This window comes from Fonsecaea erecta (assembly GCF_001651985.1).
Source record: "Fonsecaea erecta strain CBS 125763 chromosome Unknown Scaff2, whole genome shotgun sequence".
NCBI classification, from domain to species: Eukaryota; Fungi; Ascomycota; class Eurotiomycetes; order Chaetothyriales; family Herpotrichiellaceae; genus Fonsecaea; species Fonsecaea erecta.
Window position 1 is genome coordinate 3,128,932 of NW_017387245.1, and position 21,807 is coordinate 3,150,738.

The following is a 21,807-nucleotide window of genomic DNA, read 5'->3' on the forward strand; positions in this document are numbered from 1 at the left end:
CATCCGCTGAGTACGAGCAATCTCGCATCGAAACCGTGATCTCTTGCAGCAGCCAAACAGCCAGCCTTTCCTAATCATCATGCAGCACCTTCTCATCACCGCTGCGCTGGCAGTCCTGGCTCGTGTGGCCATTACACAGACCATTGACCCCAATTCAGTGCCTTTGTCAACGAGACGTGAGTCGTTTATCCCCTTGGCCAACCTAGATGTTGCTAATGGCATGTGAACAGAGTCGTGGTGCGATTCGCAGATCGCCCAATGTCCTCTCATTTGCCTGCAGACGGCTGGCAACTCTGCGGCCACCTACGCCAACACCTGTGACCCGGTGGGACTGACCTATTCTTGCATCTGCTCTAATGGGCTTTCTCCCAACGCCTCCGAATACTCTCAAACCCTCCCCTACTATATCTGTACGGAGTACAACACCCAATGTCAGGCTGCTTGCGGCAACGACAATACCTGTGCAGCTGCTTGCGTGCAAGATCACCCTTGTGGTGCGCTCAACCCAACAAGAGTAAATACAAGCACAATCACCACCATGCCCGCTACCTCAACGGTCGTGGGGTCTGCCGCTTCTACTGCCTCTGACGGCGTCGTCTATACCGGCTTCGGAGGCGGCTCGGCTGCTACAACAACGGCTGCTTCAGGCGGCAACAGTGGATCTGGAAGCTCTGCTGCGTCAAGACTGGTGATCGACATTGGACAGATCTATGGCCTTGGCGTTGTCGCAGCTGGCATTTTTGTTGGCTTCGGCTTCATGCTCTGAAGCATCTTCAGGGGAAGACACTTTACACTAGTGAAGGTTGGGAAACGACCTGCCTGGATACCCGGACCCAGGCCGGTGGTTCATATGGACGTTTTGGTCGAAAAGTTAGTTGTGAAGCATTTTTGGCAAAGGCGCTGGGCAGGCATGCTCTTGGAGGGCATTGACGGCAATAGTGCCACCTTCTGGGAGAAGCATAGTGTTTAAGGAAAGGGGACCACTACAAGGGCGTACCTCGAGCCGCATAATAATAATCATGATTGAAGACTCGATACGAGGTACCGAGCACACTAAAGTAATCTACAGAGTATCTCGTAAATTTATTGCGCATGTCCTCTGTTGCCCGGTCAACCGCACAAATGGCCGAAGTTTTACCGACTCTTCCAATGTCCTTGTTCGGAACTTCAATCCACAACTGCGGCGCGTCTTCACGCAAAATAAAGTCCTTCGAACAATAGTGTCATCGACCATGAGCACACTCCACGATATCAATACCTCACGATAGTGCTCTCTATGGCTGCCTATATGTCCCCCACCCCAGCGGTATTGTCGTCCTCGCTCAACAATTCTCGTCGACCGCCTCGAACCGCAACGCGACCCTCAGCAACCCGGCCTCACCCAGCACCAACCACAGCGCCCCGGACTAAGCAGCAGTTCGACCAAAGTATTGCGGGAGACAGCTCAGATGATGAAGACCTTGCACCTATCAAACTAAGCGCTGAGGCACAAGCCATATTGGGCGAAGACAATGAACAATTGGTAGCTGAGAAGGAAAATGTGGAACCAGAACCACAGAGTGCGAAGCCGTTCAGCACAGGCTACTCTAGGAGAAGAAGCAGGGGAACACCACTGGAAATACTCAGATCTTCAAGTCCACCTCAACAGAGAGATGGCAGTCCTTCTCCGCGGGTCATTCGAGTCACCTCTGTTTCTCGCCCCGTACAGCCCGGTGTCTTGGGGAGAGATGGATCATTTATGTACAAAATCCATGAGAAGTCGACGACAGCCGCCCAACCTTTACGTCATGATTCAGAAACTCCAGCACCAAGAGTTCGGCGCATCCGCATTAGCGATGCTAGGCGGCTGTCGAGATCCCCTCCATCGCATGAAGAGGAAAAGGAGGAACAAGTCGAGCAGCCTCCCGAAGGCTCGAAAAGGTCCACCAGCCCAAGATCGGGCATGGTGCGCGGCATTCTCGACGAGCAGAATTCTGCCGCGCCGTCAACAATCAGCCGATCTCGGAAACCCGAGGAGAATGGTGCGCAGAGTACCATGCGAGTCCGACGAATTGGAGGCGCCCTGCTAAACAGACCTGTAAGGAGAGCCATGATGCGTCGTCCCAGCGAGGACGAAGATGTTCATATGGAATATCAAGATCAGCCACGCCCCGATACTCCCGAGATGGAAATGGGTCGGCGGGCCAAAGAGCCCGAACTGCAGGATTTGCCAGACGACTTACTTGCGCTGAGAGGTAGCCCCGAACAGATCAAGCCAACGAGACAGTCCTCCGGGAATGTGTCTCCCAAACCAATGGACGGGGTTTTGTCACGAGTTCCTTCGCTGTCGCAACCAGGATCGACTCACCAGGCCAACCCCACACCTGCTGTGCGGGATTCTCAGCCTTCAGCAAAATCATCAAGCTCTCAAAGAAGACCTGTGTTCAAGATCCCTCCTTTGCCAGCCCTTCCTTCGTCAGAAGACCAGGAGAACGAGCCGCCTCCAACTTTTCGAAGGAGCAAACCGTCGGCTGCAATTTTGGACGCCCAAGAAGACGGTGCTCCACTGGACCACAAGCCGGTTGAGCCTGCATCAGAGCACGCTTCTCCGTCTCGACAGCCGTTGGCTCCCCGATCTAATAACACGCCGCACCGACCAGCGCCCGCCCCGCCGCCGAAAATGTCGATCCTCGATGCAGCGACGTCGAATGCGGGCTCCCGCAACAAGAGATCCGTCCACTACGTCTTGAATGGAAAAACATACAGGCGGTTAGATTGCATCGGTCGGGGCGGGTCATCAAGAGTCTTCCGAATCATGGCGGAGAACTACAAGATCTTCGCGCTCAAACGAGTCAATCTCGAGGAGGCTGACATGGCGGCAATTGTCGGCTACAAGGGCGAGATTGATCTATTGAAGAAGCTCGAAAACGTGGACCGTGTCATTAGACTGTACGACTACGAGATCAATGAGGAAAAGGGGGTGCTCAGCGTCATGATGGAGCTAGGCGAGACAGACTTCAACAAAATGCTGAACGAGCAACTCAAGGCCGAGGGTGCCAAACTGGACATAACGTTCACCAGGCATTATTGGAAAGAAATGCTCGAGTGCGTCCAGGCGGTGCATGATCACGACATCGTTCATTCAGACCTCAAGCCCGCTAACTTCCTCCTCGTCAAGGGCCAACTCAAACTCATCGACTTTGGCATTGCCAACGCCATCCAAGAAAATACAGTCAACGTGCATCGGGAAAATCAAATCGGCACGCCCAATTATATGTCTCCGGAATCCCTGGTCTGTCACACGCCAGCAGCAGGCTCGCAGCAAGCTCCGGGCACAAAGATACTCAAACTCGGCAAGCCCAGTGACGTCTGGAGCCTGGGGTGTATACTTTATCAAATGACCTACGGACAACCCCCATTTGCCCATATCCAGAAGCAGTTCGAGCGCATCATGTCCATTCCCAACCCCAAAGTCGAGATTTCCTTCCCAACCACAGGTATTGGTGGGTCCGTGGTTCCCTTTGGACTCATTAAAACCTTGAAACGCTGCCTTACACGAGAACAATCCCTGAGACCCACGATCAAAGAGCTCTTATCCGAAACGGACCCGTTTTTGAACCCCGTCGCCATCTCGCCGGAGATGTTGGGCAGAGTTATCGGGAATGTTGTCGGATACTGTCGACGTAGGGAGGAGGCGTTGAAAGCCAAAGGCGAGATTGTGTGCAAAGAGGGTGAGGAAGTCAGCTGTCTGCCGAGTGATCAGGAAATGGTGGGCTGGCCTGGGGCGTTTTACGAGAAATTGAGGCAGGCCAATTTGGAGGGCACGGCATGGTAGTGAACGACAATGCAGAAGGGGGAAAATGGGGAGGAGGAAGTACAAGAGGCCCTCGTTGGATATTATGCCGCTATGTCCAGGGCACAGGGTTTTCTTTTCTAAATCCTCGGGCGGCCCATCGCATTGATTATACATAACTTTTCTCTTGGACGGACTCTGAAGCCTGCAGCAACCTTTCGACTAACCAGTTGATGATGATGCTCGAACGCTCCATCCTTCCTTCCTTCCTTTCTCTTTCGCACCTGTTCGTTTCGTTTCTCCATGTTGATCCCAGCTGTGTTGTGGCAAGAACAGACCCTACAAGCGTGAAGGACGAGGACGAAAACGAGGATGAGGCCCAAGACGACACCGCTATTGACCGGTGACGGGCTCATTGAGCATTAATTGTTGTGGCCATCACATCATGGACTTCCTGACATGGAGTGGACATACATACAGTACAGGTACTTGCTTAGCATTGATTGACATAGGGGTATTCTCATAAGGAGCAACTGTGTAAACAGAGACACTAATTCAACACATTCGATCTAATGGGTCGACCAGTCAACAAGAACTGTTGTGTCATCACCATCAGACATGACATGACACGTCAACAATAAAACATCACAGGACAGGACGCAAACAATATGCGGCGTGGGATAATGGAGATCGAATCGTCGCCGGTGGGATGTGTATATACATACCCACCCACCACTGCGGCGCCCAAGCCTCGTGGTCACCCGCTTTTCTTCAATACTTTCGTTGTAACAAGAACACAGAGTTGTTTATTTCAACCACGCACACCAGAACTTGGCCTTTTCACACCCGGTGCATAAGCACCTCAAGCGTCCGGTATCTCGATCTGGCTACTTCGCCGGGCCAGCATGACGGAGGCGCCGTGGTCGAAGCTCCACTTTCGCCGGCGCGCGTTGGCCAGGCGGTAGTTCCGCTGGGTGACACCCATGACCTCCAGGATGGCGCTGGCCACGTGGCCGGCGAAGGCCTCGTCGTTGATGTGCAGGTCGTGCTTCTCGACCTCGATCCCGGTCCCCTCCAGGCCCTCCTGGATGGTGTCGAAGAGTGCCTTGTCGGCCTCCTCATCGAAGAACGGCTTATTGGCCGCATCCAACATGCTGACGCCCTTCTCGGGGATCAGCACGCGGATGGCCCCCGGGTTGGTGGCGTGGGTGGACAGTTTGTTGACGATGAACTCGCCGATCTTCTTGTTCTCGTCCACGGTCGTCCTCATCAGCGTCACGGCAGGGTTATGCACTAACAGTTTGCGGTCCTTGTACTTCTCCGGCACGCTGTCCTTGGGCCCAAAGTTCACCATGTCGCAAGCCCCAACAGACACAATCATGGGGAGGCCCTTCTTTGCGGCAATCTCGAGCCGATCGGGCCCGGCGGTCAGGACGCCGCCGAAGAGTTCGTCGGGGATTTCTGTGGTGGTGAGATCGATCACGGCGTCGATCTGTCCCTCCGCAATGAGGCGCTCCATGGCACGCCCGCCCGAGCCGGTCGCGTGGAAGACGTAGATCTCGTAGTCCGAGGCGTCGTGAGGTGCTGAAGTGAGAATGTGACGCACCGCATCGACGCACGGCGTGGTATTGCCAAACATTGTAATGGCGATACGCTTGCCTTTGGCGGCGACGACCGAAGTATCGACGAGGGATTTGGCATACGAGGCCGTCATGGCAGAGATGGCAGCAGCAGCATTGGACAAGATCCGTTTGAGGATCGAGTTCACTCCAGCAATATCAACAACACTATACATCATGGTGATGTCCGTTTCCTCGACGTAGTGCTTGATGTCGCCGCTGGCCATGGTCGACACCATCAGCTTGGGAAATCCGACCGGACAGGCATGGCGCATAAAGGCCGTTGCGAGCGACGAGCCACTACTTCCACCCGCAGAGACCACACCTTGGACGGCTGACTTGGAGACCAGATCCTTGACGACAGGGGTGCACAATTCGATGGCCTTGTCGATATACTCGCCGCGCGAGAGCTCTTTCAAGGTAGAGCTGTGTTCTTCCAGAGGAGAAACCACTTCGCCGGACGGAAGGCTGTCCAACGGCGCCCTCAGCTTAGCTGGGATGCTGTGACTTACATCGAGGATCTTGGTACTGCACGTTCCCTCGGCCAGTATTTGCGCTCTGAGGTAGAGGATCTCATCGAGTTTGGTGTCAGGCGTGCCGACGATGAGCACGGTAGGTTTCACCATGGTGTGAAAGGATAGAGACGCAGCTTAGAGAGGGTGTGTCGTGTTGGGGGAGACGAGAAGCGGCTATCCACCCGTGCCACCAAGGGACATGACAAGCTTCTGCGAGAAGCTGCGAGGTTGTTTTTGACGCAAAGACTCGTCTGCTCGGTGTACATGATAGTTCGATGCTCATCCAATCCATGGTCGTCATGCCTTTGCCCCTCTTCGTGTCTCCTCTTCGTGGGCTTCGGATACCTTCACCATCATTCGCTTAAAATCCCCGCCCCCTCTCCACCATCTCCGCATGATTGGGATCGTTGAGGACCGACGACGATGACGTGTATGTTGAACGACGTTGCACATGTGCCGGGACAAAAGAAGCAACTTTCAGAGAACCGACGAGTCCAAGCGGACTGATTCTACCTAGAACCATCCACACCCTCCGCGATGGCTCCCCCGTCCTCGCGAGCCGAAGTCCTCGCCCATCTCAGGAACCAGATCAAGAATGGCAAGCCGATCGTGGGAGCAGGGGCAGGCATTGGGTTATCAGCCAAGTTCATCGAGGCGGGTGGTGGCGATCTGATCATCATCTACAACTCGGGTCGCTTTCGAATGGCTGGGAGGGGGTCGCTTGCTGGTCTCATGCCGTACGGGGACGCCAATGCTGTCGTCGTCGACATGGCAAGGGAGGTCCTACCGGTAGTCAACAAAACCGGAGTCCTGGCTGGCGTCTGTGCGTCGGATCCATTTCGCATCATACCCTCATTCCTCCAAGAACTGAAGGGCATGGGGTTCTGTGGGGTCCAGAACTTCCCCACGGTCGGTCTCATCGACGGCACCTTCCGAGCCAATCTCGAGGAAACGGGCATGGGATACGACAAGGAGGTGGCCATGATTTCGGAAGCGCACAAACTTGACCTCCTGACCACGCCCTACGCCTTCAATGTCGATGAAGCTGAACAGATGACCAAGGCCGGCGCGGACGTGCTGGTGTGCCACATGGGGTTGACCACGTCGGGCAGTATCGGGGCAAAGACCGGGAAGACGTTGGATGAATGCGTCAAGTTGATCCAGGAGATGAGGGACGCCGCGACCAAGATCAATCCCGAGATCATCATCCTCTGTCACGGCGGGCCCATAGCTGAGCCCAAGGATGCAGATTATGTGCTCAGTCGTGTCAAGGGGATTCATGGGTTCTATGGTGCTAGTAGCATGGAGAGGTTACCTGTGGAAGTCGCCATCACGAACACCACCCAGGAATTCAAGAGTTTAAAGATCAACCAGTGATAGCGGGATGTCCATCCGGCTCAGAATCTGCTGATATCGACCCTATTGCGACAGCGAGTCTCAGTCTGGGCGGACCACCATGCAACATGGCCGGGATCCGACAGGGAGAACATGCCCTCTTTCCTCCTACCTAACATCAGTATGAGTTTGTCCTTCGATCACTGAGGCTGGCCTCTCATGAGGCCTGTACCCGATGCGGCAAGAAGCTTTGAGACCACATTGCGATGAGGAATTTGTTTTTTTACTTGTCGGCGATCCAGCCTATTAGCTATGCACACGACATAGCTACATAATAGCCAATTAGGATCGCCATCGACCTGCTACCCTCTGGATTCTATTCCCCTTGAGAATAAAAAAAAGTTCCTCCCCGACAGGGAATCGAACCCTGGTCTCCCGCGCTCGTTATTATGAAATGACAAGCGGAAACTGAATTGAATGTTAGATGACGATCAACTATCTGCTGAGATGATAGACTTACTCATGACCACTAGACCATCGAGGACGATATTGTCAGCGAGATGCACGAATTCAATTATATAATAATAGTTGCCCCAAGGCCCCTAAGCTAGCGTGGTAGCTGGCCTTCCAGGCTGGTAACTCTGTTATTACTCCCTATCGAGTACATCGAGTAACCCTTACCCACCAAAAGTCGGATGCGGCCACAGCAAGCGAAATTCGGCAGACTATCTTCGATAGCCCTAGAGCAGATAGAGCAGAATAATGACTCCGTACCTCGTACTCGTGTCTGTCCCCATCTTGGACCCCAAATATCGTTCTACCCTACCAGCTTTGGGCTTGGAAACTAAAATAGTTCAAATGCATTTTCTCGCTTCTCCCTTCTACTCTTGACTTGTGTGCTTGACTTCGAAATGAACAAACATCCGCCCCCAAGTGCCAAGCATACGGCCAAGAAACCTTCGCCCTTACAATTCCTCCCCGTCGGCGAGTTCATTTCCCTTCTCGCCCTTGATTTGTTGATTTGGTGCTATGAATTGCGACACCGGCCGCTTCTGCGTCTATAGAAGAGACCGGCAGTGATCGTCGCTTCAAATCTTGATTCTGGCTTCTTGTTGGCCGCCTATCCGGACGGGATACGATGCGCGTGGTCTGCCTTACCTACGGGACCCTGCTGCGCTGAATGTTCTTCGGATTTGTGTATCCATTGCCTAGCCAGATGATCATTCTTCCGCTGGCGAATCACCTTGCATGTGTTATGCTCTGCCGTGGATGCGAGAAAACGTTCCCAAGAACGTGGTCTGAACTTTGACCAGGCCTCAAGAGGTAGGGAACATGGACCGGGGTGCTCCGCTCTGTGCAAAAGGGACGTATCCGTATTCGAGCTTCCTGTGTTGGGAAAGGGGACTGCACCGACACTGACCAGCTATATTTCGCTGAGCATCCACCGCCCGCCCTTGACCTAGAGAGCATTTCTGGTTGCGGTGGTTTTCTCTTTCGAACAAAGCCTGAGTTGCTTCTCGTCGCTCGTTACATTCCAGTCGCTCTTTCAAGTCACTCTTTTCTGGTTTCTGACTTCTGAACCACCAATATGCTTTTCTCCCGAGCCCTCTTCTTCTCTTCGCTCATCCTTCTGGTTACTGCCGAGGGGGATGCTGTCTTTAAAGGTCTCTCCGGACAAGGTCGTTCCAGGACGCCGACGTCCACCAGCAAGCTCATGTCGCGACGAGACCTCAATAAGCGCTGTATAGGAACCTGTGAAGAATGCTTCGGTGCCGGCTACACACTCTGCCCCGGAAGCGACATCTTTTGCTATTTGCCTGGAGATGCGACCTATGGCCTGGATTCCTGCTCTTCCGGCTCCGACGGCTCCGACAGCGGCCTCACGACTGCTACTGCTTCTGCATCGGCACCGACTTCCACCAGCACCAGCGGCATCGACGACCTCTGTTACCAGGCGGGGGCGACTTGCGTGTCATGCTTCGGGTCTGGTTATCTTGGCTGCCCGGATGGATACCATTGCTACAATCCATCGGATCCTTCGTACGATACCTGCCCCGACGACGGCTCAAGTTACGGCGGCAGTGACAACAGCACTACTACAACGGCGAGCTGCAGTGATCTCTATGGCGAAGGGAATATCCCTTGCGGCACAGATTCGTGCTATAATCCCGACGACGGCGAATCCTGCTGTGCCGGAGGATGTAAGTTGCAGCCCCTGTGATAGTCTTGGCCCGTACGGCACCGACTAATGTTTCGACCCTACCAGACTATTGTGAAGCAGGGTATTCATGTTCAAGCACCCTTGGAAAATGTTCCTACGGTAGTGGCGGCTCGTTGGGCGGCTCCTCTTCCGATACCACCACATCCAACTACATCTATGCGACGCCTACCGATGGCTTGGTCTACAGCACTCCGAGCTCTGTTGCGACGGCTACCACCAGTGACTCTACGACTTTACAGACCGGAGTCAATCAGCTCTCTGACGCGAGCGACGCCAGCACACTCATGGCTGCCAAGGGATTGTTGATTGCAGCTGGGTTTGGTGCATTGGTGCTATAGAACGATGAATAACTACTTTGTGTCGGAGAAAGATTTATGGGTACAAGTTCACGGTCGTGACAAGTCTGCGACTGAATGAATAAATTTGGGATATCTCTAAGAGACTGGATCGAGAAATGTAGTTGATTTATGAGAATTTACTCTCCGTCTTGTGAAATGCTAGACTGCACTTGGACAGATTCTTGTCTCTCGCAGCCTCGCACTAGTGGTACTGTCGGATCATTGTTTCCCCGATAAGGCTGCGCGCTATTGTGCCGCCGCAATTGCGCTGCGTTGATTTTCCCACTTCCATCACAAACCTGGTTCCTTCTCGCTTTCCAGCCGTGAACTTCTCTTGTCTTTGCAGCAGCCAGTTTCATCTGCGGTACACAGCATGCCTCACGCCGCCCCCTCGCGCGTCGCCCCCACCGCAACATCCGACCTCGAAGCCGGCGCGGTGCTCAAACTGGGCGAATTCCAAAACGAAGTCACGCTCAACCTCTCCGAAGCGCGCATCATCCTGCAAAAGACCCTCGCCACCCGCGCGGCGCGAGGAGGCGGCTACGAGGAGACTGAAGTCACGGCCAAGACGCGCGACTACTTGGAGATCTTCGCCGTGTTCAAGGACCTGGCGGAGGCGCAACAGGTGGAAGGCATCATCAACTCATACGGCGAGAACTTGGAGCGGTTTGAAAAGTCGCAGCTGGGCAGTCTCGTGCCGACGTGCTCGGACGAAGCGAAGGCGCTGATTCCCAGCTTGGAGAAGAAGGTCGAGGATGGCGTCGTCACCGAGGACGAGCTGGAGGGCATCTGTCGGGAGTTGCAGCGGCTGAAGAGACAGGCTCAGCTTTGATTTCAGCTAAACACGCCATGGATGGATGGACGGATGGAATCGTACGAGCTTCTGGGGTACTACTCGAAAACCTCATTCTTTAGTCGGGAGGGCCCCTCAGATGATTCCTGAATCGCCGCGGTCGCCTCTTACAGCGTTGTACGAATGACGATGACCGCAATACCGCGGTGCAAACGGCAGTGCCGAATCACAAGCACTTCCACGCACGTCCAAGTTTCTTGAAGAGATGCTGACGAGGCATGCAGAAAAGGTTGGCAGGGTTCTTCCGTGGTTACGCACTGGACCATGCAATTTGTGAACTGTTACGTTCGATCAGGGTGGCCCTCGGTCGTGACTTGGAAACAATATGCTGTCTTTGAAACACAGTGTCTCTTTGAGCTATTCCCAGCAACGCAAATATCATAGCCGGACAATCGGTGGAGACTTCCAATGTATCCAAACGCCGGGGCTCGTCAGACTTGGACGATACGTTTGGAGAGGAAACGGACGAGCACCATTTCGGGTGCAACAATGATGGTGAATGAGAGAGGCCTTGAATGACCAAAAGCCGTTCAAAAACAGTATCCAACTATTTCTACACGCTGTGCCCTCCAGGTTTCTGATCGTGCCATTCTACTTAAAACCACCATTCTCTCCGCCTTTCCACCTAGCAACCCCGAATCACCTCCCAGCTTCGTCGTCAGATTGAGAATATTTATCCTGCCATGACACCAATAATCGTGGACTTGGTCTCCGTCGGACACACGTCGAGCTGCCTCGTGGAGTCCCTAGACAGCCCTAACCCTCGGTTTTCAGAGAGGTTTTATCCATTGTTCGAAGATTGTCAACCAGAAACAGAAGATCATACAGCTGGATCTCCGACAGAATCTGACTGCGGCTCGCCGGCTTCATCAGCAACAACCGAAGCAGTGAAGTCACCGTCGACACCGCCACTGTCTCTGTCCCTGTCTCTGGGGGCGAACAGTTCGCAGTCCTCGATCTCGTCCTCCAATTCTGCTACAACTTCCTGGAAATCGTTGTCGACGATTCACCCGGGCTGGAATGAACCTCCTCCTGGTCCACCCCTTTGTATGAGTGACTCCTCTTCTTTGCCATCCAGATCCAGACCCGCACCAGCCGGACTCGACACATTACCCAAGATAGAAAAGACCAGACGGACCTCGAGTGCTTCGGTCTCTTCCGACCCTTCCTGGCGGTCGCTGTCGAGCATGCACCAGCACCCTCACCCTCAGACTGGCTGGATTGAGCCCTACCAACCGCCTCAAACGTTCCCGTTCCCATTCCCGCTCCCTGGCCAGGAGGAGCGTCACTCGGCTCCGCAGCGGCTTGGGGTGGTGCTGGCGGTGGACCGGAAGCCACTCATGCCCCCGAGACCAGTCACTCAGTTGACGCTCGAGGATGATGGTTCTTGGCTCTCTTCTTGTTGTTGTTGTTGGGACCACGGCCCCATATTTGAGCATCTGGCCATCTCTGCCACCAAATGGTTCGAGTCATGTTTTGATTTCTTGCGGTCGTCGAGAAGACCGTCTTCTAGTCATTCTTTCCGTTTTGATTTACCGCCACGAAATGAGAAGAATTGAGAAGCTTGGTACAGAGCTTTCGGTACAAGGCTCTTTTTTTTTGAGTAATGCAAGTCCCCTTCTTCCGCCCTTTCGTCTTGGGGTCCTTGCGAAGTCAGATGGGCATTCCCTTCATGCTAAGATCATTGTCTCTATCCTACTGGGCCGGCTGTCGTTCGTTTGCGTGTTGCTGTTGCTGTTATTCTTACTCTTACCCTCTCTCTCCCCCCCTGGGTCTTTCGTTTGATCCCATTTGCCACCACTTGCTCCCGTCCAGGATCACTTGCTTACGGGTGAGCCATATTGTTTTCAGACCACGTCACTACGCTTCCTGCCAGATGATGAGTCGATATCTTTGTTGGACGGTGCCGTGACAGCAGCAGAGTATTCAGTGATACATGTCTGGCCCGTTTCTTGAGAGACCACCACCCTTCGCTCGATCCAGGCTGAATTCTTGAGTTGTTGACCTAGAGAATCGGGACGTAGCAGACTCAATACCAGAGCAGAGGTGCTAACTCGGTCTTTTCCACTAAGCATCTACCGATTCGAAGAACCACAACCCTGGGCCCCCAACTCCCGATCCTAATTACTAGGCAAGACAAGAAGAAGAGACGCACAGTATTGAATGAAATTGAACCTGGACCTGGACCTGAACAACAGCAAAGGTTCAAGAATGCGCAGCAGCCCCATCCGCTCACGGGTAAGTCAAGTCTCATATTTCTTTCTGTTACCCATATCTCCCATCTCCGAATCTCCCTTCCTTTTCCTGCCAGACTACTCATGGTACGACCCCTCGGATACAGCAAACGACCTGTACCAGGACCATCGTACACGGCCCCGACGGCCGCCGGCGTGTCCGCGAGGAGGAAGAAACCGTGATACGAACTCGTCGTCGTCGACTTCCTCCTCCTCCACGTCCGAGATCACCACCTTCGCCGCTACCTCGGTCTCTTTCTCTGTTTCAGTCTCCGTCTCTGGCTCTCCCACCCCCACTGTCGCCGTCGCAGATACTCGTGAGCCATCGAAGCCCGCCTCCGTCCCCACCGTCACGATCGACCGTCCGCTTCGTGCCTGACCAGGAGGAGTGCGTTGTGCGTGGGCGGATTCGATCCCCCCGGTCTTCAGAGGTGCTACCGCTACAACCGCTGGCACTAGCACCGTTGGTCATACCCCGTCGAGGCCTGTTTGGCGAGCAGCCCGCCTTCCGCCGCGGAGGATCGCCTCCGCCGGTGCGCCTGACCGGTCTACCCGCCAGCCGAAGCCGGAGCAGGGGCGGGAGCAGAAACCGTGCCGATCACCCTCAAATCCGCAGCCGCAATCGGAACCGAAGCCATGGCCGTCGCCGCCGCCGTCACTCTCGCCGTCCACACGGCAGGACCCGCTCAAGCTCAAGCTCAAGATCAAGGTCAAAATCGCGAGATGTCGACGAGGCATTCATCCACGGCGCGCGGGCCGCGGCGGCAGGCATGGCACTCACGATCCGCGAGGCGAGGAGGACCTTGGCCAAGAATGACAACGACGGATCTCGTGAGAGGCGGGAAGGGGGTGAAGAGCGACCGCGACCGCGACGTGGAAGACTGGAACGTAGCAGGAGCAGGAGCAGAAGCAGAAGCATCAGCATTGGAAGCCTGAGAAGCAGCAGCAGCAGTAATGGGAGAGTGGACGAGCGGTTCAAGATGAGCGGAGGGTTGGACTATCCCTGACTGACTGACTGACTCACCCTCCCTCCCTCCCTCTTTTTGATCAGATGGTTGGTTGGATGAATGAATGAATGGATGGAGCGGGAAGAAGGGTGGATGAGGAGCCGGTCAATGGTTGAATGGTACTATACATGTAAATGCTCTCACTCTTCTCTGTATGAGTAGAACAGACAATCGATGTATTATAGCTTTGCACCGTGGAAACGTCCGCTGGACCTTGTTCTCGAGGTTATATACCTCGTAGGATATTATTATGAATCCCAAGCGAGGGATGGGCTCGTGAGGCTAGAGTCTCTCTCTCGTTCCCTTCCCTTCCCTATCAGCAACTACTGTATGTTGTCTGTGATTGATATTGGTTTGCATCTGGACGGATATTCCTCATCACAGTCTTTATAGGTCGGTCGGTTGGTAGGTAGATATCTAGCTATCTTTCTGGCCTGCCAGCCTAGACTGTCGATGTGACGACACGACACGACTCAGTTCCTTCCTCCTAATCAACCTATCCAAAGCACACCTTGGTCCCCCAATGACCAGGAATTAACCCATGAACACGAACAAGATCCCTGGCGAGACCATATCGGCTCCCCTCGTTCCAGACCACAGATCCTCTTCTCGGTCTGCACCAAGTCAGATCACGACATCGTCAGACACGTTTGTCCGTGCTGCCTTTGTCGCCAACTCGGCCTGACAATATATTGTATCCTTATCCCAGATTTCAGGTGACGACTCCTTCCCGCCAGCTTTGCTGAGCGGACAGGTGTCCGGCAAATATCCCCAGGCTGGGAGTCAGCCCTCAGCCCCCAGTGTGCCTGGACCTTGTAATCAAGGCTACACATTTATACCGTCGTAGAGACCGAGCATAACACAGCAGCCTTGAAACTATATGAGGACGAGGGTCCAGCAGGCAAGGAGCCGAGAACTCAGCCATTGTCCTCCATCAACTCACTGAATTCGTGTACTGATTGTGCATACAAGAAGTGAGACAGTGCAAGGCCGAGGTCAGATCCCTGCATCAGATGTGCTGTCGAAGGCCAGGCCGTCGCCAGTGGCTGATAAAAGGCCGATCAGGCATGGGAGCGACTGGGAGCTGGCGGACAGCCACAATGGCCAGATTGTAGTGCCGTACAGTGAATCTGGTGACCAAAGCTGACAGAGTGCATTAAGGCTGCGCGAACGCAACGCTCGCCGGCATCCGAAAACTGGCACAGAACATCTTCTTCTTTGGCGCGACCAGTCGGACAAATCGAACCTGCATATCCAGCTCCAAATCATCCAGCTTGACCGCGGCACCGATATGCTTCGATATTCGTTCACAGATCTCATGGATTTCCTCTTCTTCGGTGGCAAGTTTGGCTTGAAACAAGTACAGGTGGATCAGCGGCAAAGCTTTTGACGTGTGAGGTTTGAATTCGGTTTCTCGGCCGTGATAAAGGCCTTGGAAGGCATCGAGGAATTCGATGGCACTGGCCGGCAGATTCATCACATAGTGAGAAAACACATTCGGTTCTGTCAGGACTTGTGCCGCTGCCTCGGCCTCCTTACGCAGCGCTTCTGTCTCCTCTTTGGTCAGTTTCCGCGATATCTTCACCTTCGACGGCAATCGGGCTTCTCGTGGGGCGTGGCGTAAGTCTCTGGTGGCGTTGCGAATAAATTCGCGACCGTCCTCACAGGAGGCCGAGACGAAATCGCCGACCTTGTTGGACTTGATGGCGTCCTCAAGGCTTCGGTACGAGTCAGGGTTGAGGTCGTTGGCTCTGACAAACACCTTGCGTTTCCCAGCGGGCACAGCGAAAGGACCAACGCCCGCCATAACGTCACAGACAGCCTCGCCTTGCTGGAACTGCTCAAAAACCCGGGCATGCTCAGTGCCCAAGCGGGAGTTCCAGTAAACCTTGCCGAAGTTGAACTTGAATTCGCAACCAGATTCGTGGACCGTGACATCGAGGTCGTCTGGACCAGCGATGACTTCGTACGGAAATGTTCGAAAGACGGATTCGGTACCAACGTCGAACGTCTTGTTGATGACGGTAGTAATATTGGGATTTTTGTCGACCAAAATTTGCCCGATGATATACTTGTAAGGCAGATATGCTTCACGCAGGTTGACGTGAGCTGTAGACTGTCAGCACAGGGTTCAGGTTCATGGACAGGGAGACATACCAACATGGCCTACCTGGGCAAACCCTGCAGGAGTTTCTTTTTCGTCGTCGGGGATCTCGGGCAGGATTGCCTCAAGAATATTATCTGGCGGATATGTTAGCATTCGGACACCAGCTTGCAGAGGTCATTCCTGACCACTCACGTACGCATAGTCCAGTCGTCGTATGTGAGGGTCAGATCGTAGGGCCGTAAGCTGGCCAGTTTGTCTTCGACTAATCTCGACACGGTCTGTGACCAAGTTTTCGGCTCTGTCCGACCCCGTCAGCAACTCCTCCCCCTCCCAAGGATCCGAAATGCCCGTGTGACTCACCTTTCGCATCAATCTCCGGCCTGAGCAAGAGGCACTTTGCCCCTGGGACCGAGTCATCGTCCCGTAACGGTTTGATCGGACTGATGCGGAGCAAGTCTTGGGACTTCTCGAGCTCCTTTCGGACCGCCGTGATCTGTCTGACGTCTGAGATGGTGGCAGCCGCCAGAGGCACGACTTTCCGAAAGAATGCCTTGTCCAGCGTCTGCATGGACCGATTGACTGGAGGCAGGAAAATTTTGGGCAGGTCGGCAGAGTTGAGATTCATCCTTCTCGTTGTTGTGGCATTGGACACGGCTGGTCTTATGGTCGCGAGGATTCGACGAAGGAGGCTTGCCATGCGACAGGAAGCCTCTTCAGGTTCGTGTTCGAGCCCCGGGATCTGGAAGTAAAGCAGCAGTAATAGTAGAAGGGAGTCATGCTGGGTTTGCTCCAGGCTTGATGCCAAGGCGCTAATCTAGATGAAGTAGTACGGGACAGCAAGCGGCGACTAGAGCACACTACGGAGACGCAATGGCGGCGTCATGCAATCTGATCGAAGCCAGAGAAATGATCAAAGCATCATCACGTCTTCCTCCATAACTTCAACAGCGGTCCCTCTGACCCATTGACCGGATCCTGCACGGGTAATGCCACGGCCTGGATCTCCTGTCTAAATGAATCACCGACCTCGTCTTTGCCCAACTCGCTACGCCATTTCGGGGCTCCCTGAAAACGCACCATGTGAGTGAAAACGAAGGGAAACCACCAGTCCCTGAGACGGGGAGTCTGCTTTACCTCTGGATAAACCCCGATGTATCTGTAATCGGCACTGCTTTGCAGAGAGCAGTGTCCCGTTCCGGCAGGGAGGACGATGACATCTCCAGCGTGCACCTCGATCTCCTCACCTCCGGACGTGTCGTTCTTGCCACAACCGACAAGGATCCGCGATTCGCCCTGGAACACTCCTGTGCAAGACTCAAAATTTAGCAGCAGCGTGAAGAAGGCGTTGGACTGTCCCAGGGGGGACAGGGGCTTTTTACCGTAGCACTCGTGGGTGTTGGGATGGAAATGCCTGTACGAGATATGGCCCCACGTGCCTTTCTTCTCCCAGGCATGCGACTCGAGGAATTCGGTCGTTTTCGCTTCGGAAAGTGGCAGCGGAAGACAGTCGCGATAGATCAGGACGGGCATGTCGTTGTTGGGGCAATGCTTGTTCGGTCCGAGGTAGTATGTCTCAGGCTCGAATCCCATCGTGGCAGCGTAACGAACTGTCTGTGTTATATATATAGCCAGCTTTCAGGGGGAGTGGGAGTGAATGTATTCAGCGAAGTGATAGTATATGGACTACCCAGATTGTGATATCAGGAAGAAGGGTGCGTGCATATAAAACATCGTTGGCCTCGGGGAGAGTTTGGGCCTGGATGAGTTTGCTGTTCTGAGTAACGGAACCCCGCTCGATGGAAAAGGGACATCGCTCCAGGAATGATGCTATAGAGTGTACCGTACGGAGTATACTGCTGAGACGCCCACCAGAAAGAGTCTACTCATTCTTGATGACCAATCCTCTCGACGATTGAAAATGCCTATTCTATTCTGCACGGTGGTCGTCCTCTGCACGCGCCTGAACGACGCGTCGATTGGAGGCTGAGAGTAATGACGTCGTCGATATCAGAGCTATCGACATGCTTCTCCGCCACCACACAGCCTCTCTCAATCTCGTCCATATCCTTCCCTCGTCTGATGGCCCACCAAGACCGTGGAGACTCGAAGCCTTGAGTTCCCAAAAAAACATTTGCAGAGCTAACATCATACACAATGGCCAAGCGCACTCTCGACACATACTTCTCCTCCTCAACGCCAAACAAGAAGGCCCGTCCTGATGAGCCTCTACCAGCCCTGGCCGAAAAGGACACTTCCCTAGGATCCATAACCAAGACAACAAACCATCCCACATACCCCTGGCCGATCCCTCACCTGCCCAGCCACGTCGCGGGGGAAATCGAACTCCTCGTCACGGCCCAAGGCAAGGAGATCCGGAACCAGCCGCACCTGGACCTGGTATATTTCCAACCGTTCATCCCAAAATCCATCGAGAGGGACCTCTTCCACTTCTTCCGCTCCGAGCTGTTCTTCTACCGCGTCAGGTACACCATCAAACGGTTCGGCAAGGAGACCCTCATCAACACGCCGCGGTTCACCACGGTCTTTGGGATCGACGAGACGAGTCGCTTTGCGGGTGACGACGGGTCACGAATCGTCGAGGCCTCAGACCCATCCAGGACGGTCCGGGAGGACAAATATAAGTGCCAACCACGCCCAATCCCGGAGTGTCTGGATCTCCTGCGCCGGGTGACGGAAGCGAACACCAACACCTCGTACAACTTCTGCCTGGTGAACTATTACGCGTCGGGCAACGACAGCATCTCGTTCCACAGCGACGACGAGCGGTTCCTCGGGCCCGAGCCAGCCATTGCTTCATTCACCCTGGGCGCCAAGAGGGATTTCTTGATGAAGCACAAACCGCCTCGAGACGGCGAGCCGCGGCTGGAGACCAAGGACATCAAGTTGCCCCTGGCCAGCGGCGATATGGTGCTGATGCGAGGCCCAACGCAGTCAAACTGGCTACACAGCATCCCGAAACGGAAGGGCGCTGAGGCCGACAGAGGTCGAATCAACATCACTCTGCGTCGGGCGATGATCCCGGCGGGCACCGAAAATTACTACCGATACAATGTCGGCGAGGGCGGCGCGTACAAGTGGGACAGCTCCAAGAAAGAGATGGTGCCCTGGCCCGTCAAGAACGGGTGACAAACACAACCTACTGGATTTTACTTTTCCTCCTGCTCGCGGCGACAATCGTGCTCCCGATGGTGCTGGTGATGGAGCGGTAGACGGTCTGGCCTTCCAGGGTGTGGGTGGTGACACCGAAGACCACCAGGAACAGGATGGACAGGATGCTGACGACCAGGAAACACAGCCAGTACGTCTTGAGGGTGTACCGCTCGGCGATCTCGGGCAGCTGGATGGAGAAGTACGCCGTCATCAGGCTGACGGGGAGGAACAGGATGGTCGCTTTGGCCAGCAGGATCGTGGTCCTGGTGAGCCGCTCCACGGCCTGGGACTCTTTCAAGGCGACCAAGTTGAAGTTCTGCAATCATTGCATTAGCTGGGACGATCCACGCGACTACACAGCTGCGACACGCTTACCATCAGCACAAGCGACTCCTTCTGCTTGATGCACTCGTCAATTTCCGTCAGCGCGTACAGTCGAATCCGTCCCAAGAGTCTCTCGAACCGGGCCACGGCCGAAAAGCTCAACTTCACATTCGACCGGGAGTCATCGGCCAGGAAGCCCTCCTCGTAGGGCACGAAATGCGAGGCAGGGGCGGGAGTCTGATGGCCCATCTTGACGTCTTGGTCGTGGAACGTCCCCCGGGGCGACAGGAGGAGGCTGTTGGCGTCCATGGCCAGTCGTTGGCTGTGGAGGAGGCGCGACACGATCCATTCATAGCTCTCGTACATGAGTTTGAGCACGGTCAGCTGGGTGCCGATTTCATGTACCTGCTGGACGTGCGAGACGTCGGCAGCCTTGAACATGAGTTGCTGCATCTCTCCCAGCTTTCGTCGGTAGGGGTGGTCGATCTGGGCAATCAAATTGTAGGTCGAAATCCAGTCGTCGAAGAGGTAGTAGAACAATAGGCTCGCCGCCTCTTTCGGATCGTAGCCGGTGGCCGGGTTGTTGTTGGAATACTCGTTCCACCGCACGCGGACCTTCATGAGTGCATCTCGCGAGCTGTCTTGGTTGTGTTGCTTGGAGAGGTGGTGGAAGACGTTGAGGACGTTCCGTCGCGAGTTGAGATGCGGCTCACCGGGAGGGGGGCGTTCGAACACCGAAACGACGGTGCCGTCGTCGCAGATCAGCAGAGACGACCATATCCGTTGGCCGCCTGGTTTGCTGCCGTCCTTTTTCTTGCCTTCGGAGGTCGTGTTGCCGGCGTCTTCGGCCAGTGCACCATCCTGCGACGCTGCGTTACCCTCCTTGGCCTCGGGCACCGAGTACAAAGCATTGAAGCCGATGTAGATGTACCGACGGCCAAAGTCGACGGAACAGAAGTGCCAGAGGTTCCTGACCACTCGGTGAAACGACAGACCTTCAGTGTCTCTCGGTTCGAATGCCTGTTGGTGCTGCAGGGGCGTGGACTGAAGAGGCACGCCCTTCTCGACGTCGGCTGCTTGTGTTCTCGGGCTCTTTCGCGGAGCAGAGCTGGAAGAACGGGCCGTGTCGCTGCCTGTAGTGGTGGTGGACGCATCCCTCTGCTTCGCCTGGCTGGAGGGAGAGGTGATGGCCTGGCACAGCAAGCCCGCCAGACGGGGCGAGAGGTCGTACTTCCTGGCGACTTCCTCGATGATGGGCTTCTGCGACTCCGAGGCCCAGAAGTTCATCCACAAGGCTTGACCGCGAGGGCGCTCCTCGGGCTGCAGCAGCCACTCCAGGGCGGCGTCGCGGCCAACGTCGACAGCGCACTTGGCCTCGGTGCTGTCGAAGCTGACGATGAAGTTCTCCGTGTTGGCCTGCTGTAGCCTCGTCTCGCACGCGTTGAAGACCGCGTCGTTGTCCAGATTGTAGACCTCGTCATGGCTGCTCGGCGGAGTTGGAGTTGGAGCCGGAGCCGGAGCTTGCGCCATGGCCCGACAGACACGACTTATAGGAACTTTTGAGTAAAAGTCACAATAGAAGAAGACGGGTGCAAGCTTCTAGGCTCCTTCTAGCCCTGCCAAAAAGAAATGAGGAGTAAAAAAGAAAATATCGAAGTCGTAACGAGAAAAGAAGAATAAGAAACGACGAGGCCAGGAGGTTGATCAGGCGCCTACATGGCAAGTGAACCAGCGACTCAGCCTCACACAGACACAGACACACACACTCATACATACCTCTTCCCCCCCTGCCCAGTCGTCTATTCACCCCAATAATCATGGCCCTATCGCTAATTAGTTGTTTTGGACGCCAGCCTCGACTAGCCTAATGAGTGAGTGAGTGAGTCCTGGTTTCCCCGGGGGGGGAGATGGGGGGGCGGAAAATGAAACCCACGAAACGCCCACAACCCCTGCATGAGAGGGAAAAAGAGACGCAACGGATGAAGGTGTTGTCTGTCTGTCTGTCCGTCTGTCTTAGGCTGTCGTCATGATTAGTACCTACTGTAGCTCGTATTATTGGCATGGTCATGGTCATGACCGCAACGACCAGACTTCTGGGCTTGTGACGCCCGCGCTTCCCCTGAGACACAATCAAAAAACTGGCCCCATGACGACCGGTAAGTAAGCAGCAAAAAGTTCACTTGATGGGTTTGATCAACAGTTGACAGTCAGTCAGTCGGTCACTATCCAAGTAAAAGAAGGGGGGTGGGGAAGCTGACCGAGAGATATACATATGTAATGTCCTGTGATACTGAGGCTGGTGAGGCCACAA

General features: G+C 54.6%; 11 protein-coding genes across 11 annotated transcripts; 7 read left to right on the top strand and 4 right to left on the bottom strand.

Moving 5' to 3' along the window:
* Positions 1 to 79: 79 nt before the first annotated feature.
* Positions 80 to 766, top strand: AYL99_02891 (hypothetical protein; the record flags this gene model as incomplete). The annotated part of the gene is made up of 2 exons (XM_018834407.1): positions 80 to 176; positions 231 to 766. 2 exons carry the CDS (start codon positions 80 to 82, stop codon positions 764 to 766), a joined length of 633 nt encoding a protein of 210 aa, XP_018697031.1.
* Positions 767 to 1,276: 510 nt separating this feature from the next.
* Positions 1,277 to 3,814, top strand: AYL99_02892 (hypothetical protein; the record flags this gene model as incomplete). The annotated part of the gene is made up of 1 exon (XM_018834408.1): positions 1,277 to 3,814. One exon carries the CDS (start codon positions 1,277 to 1,279, stop codon positions 3,812 to 3,814), a length of 2,538 nt encoding a protein of 845 aa, XP_018697032.1.
* An 820-nt stretch (positions 3,815 to 4,634) lies between these two features.
* On the bottom strand, positions 4,635 to 6,017 carry AYL99_02893 (hypothetical protein; the record flags this gene model as incomplete). Its single annotated transcript, XM_018834409.1, has 1 exon — positions 4,635 to 6,017. One exon carries the CDS (start codon positions 6,015 to 6,017, stop codon positions 4,635 to 4,637), a length of 1,383 nt encoding a protein of 460 aa, XP_018697033.1.
* Positions 6,018 to 6,443: 426 nt separating this feature from the next.
* Positions 6,444 to 7,283, top strand: AYL99_02894 (hypothetical protein; the record flags this gene model as incomplete). Its single annotated transcript, XM_018834410.1, has 1 exon — positions 6,444 to 7,283. The coding sequence occupies one exon, from the start codon at positions 6,444 to 6,446 to the stop codon at positions 7,281 to 7,283; it is 840 nt and encodes a 279-aa protein (XP_018697034.1).
* A 1,546-nt stretch (positions 7,284 to 8,829) lies between these two features.
* On the top strand, positions 8,830 to 9,800 carry AYL99_02895 (hypothetical protein; the record flags this gene model as incomplete). Its single annotated transcript, XM_018834411.1, has 2 exons — positions 8,830 to 9,442; positions 9,508 to 9,800. 2 exons carry the CDS (start codon positions 8,830 to 8,832, stop codon positions 9,798 to 9,800), a joined length of 906 nt encoding a protein of 301 aa, XP_018697035.1.
* Positions 9,801 to 10,173: 373 nt separating this feature from the next.
* AYL99_02896 (DNA-directed RNA polymerase II subunit D) lies at positions 10,174 to 10,632 on the top strand (the record flags this gene model as incomplete). The annotated part of the gene is made up of 1 exon (XM_018834412.1): positions 10,174 to 10,632. One exon carries the CDS (start codon positions 10,174 to 10,176, stop codon positions 10,630 to 10,632), a length of 459 nt encoding a protein of 152 aa, XP_018697036.1.
* Positions 10,633 to 13,523: 2,891 nt separating this feature from the next.
* Positions 13,524 to 13,823, top strand: AYL99_02897 (hypothetical protein; the record flags this gene model as incomplete). The annotated part of the gene is made up of 1 exon (XM_018834413.1): positions 13,524 to 13,823. The coding sequence occupies one exon, from the start codon at positions 13,524 to 13,526 to the stop codon at positions 13,821 to 13,823; it is 300 nt and encodes a 99-aa protein (XP_018697037.1).
* Positions 13,824 to 15,050: 1,227 nt separating this feature from the next.
* Positions 15,051 to 16,626, bottom strand: AYL99_02898 (hypothetical protein; the record flags this gene model as incomplete). Its single annotated transcript, XM_018834414.1, has 4 exons — positions 15,051 to 16,003; positions 16,052 to 16,135; positions 16,198 to 16,299; positions 16,362 to 16,626. 4 exons carry the CDS (start codon positions 16,624 to 16,626, stop codon positions 15,051 to 15,053), a joined length of 1,404 nt encoding a protein of 467 aa, XP_018697038.1.
* Positions 16,627 to 16,922: 296 nt separating this feature from the next.
* On the bottom strand, positions 16,923 to 17,591 carry AYL99_02899 (hypothetical protein; the record flags this gene model as incomplete). Its single annotated transcript, XM_018834415.1, has 1 exon — positions 16,923 to 17,591. The coding sequence occupies one exon, from the start codon at positions 17,589 to 17,591 to the stop codon at positions 16,923 to 16,925; it is 669 nt and encodes a 222-aa protein (XP_018697039.1).
* Positions 17,592 to 18,155: 564 nt separating this feature from the next.
* On the top strand, positions 18,156 to 19,148 carry AYL99_02900 (hypothetical protein; the record flags this gene model as incomplete). Its single annotated transcript, XM_018834416.1, has 1 exon — positions 18,156 to 19,148. One exon carries the CDS (start codon positions 18,156 to 18,158, stop codon positions 19,146 to 19,148), a length of 993 nt encoding a protein of 330 aa, XP_018697040.1.
* Positions 19,149 to 19,168: 20 nt separating this feature from the next.
* On the bottom strand, positions 19,169 to 21,026 carry AYL99_02901 (hypothetical protein; the record flags this gene model as incomplete). Its single annotated transcript, XM_018834417.1, has 3 exons — positions 19,169 to 19,171; positions 19,195 to 19,488; positions 19,548 to 21,026. 3 exons carry the CDS (start codon positions 21,024 to 21,026, stop codon positions 19,169 to 19,171), a joined length of 1,776 nt encoding a protein of 591 aa, XP_018697041.1.
* Between the last annotated feature and the right edge of the window lie 781 nt (positions 21,027 to 21,807).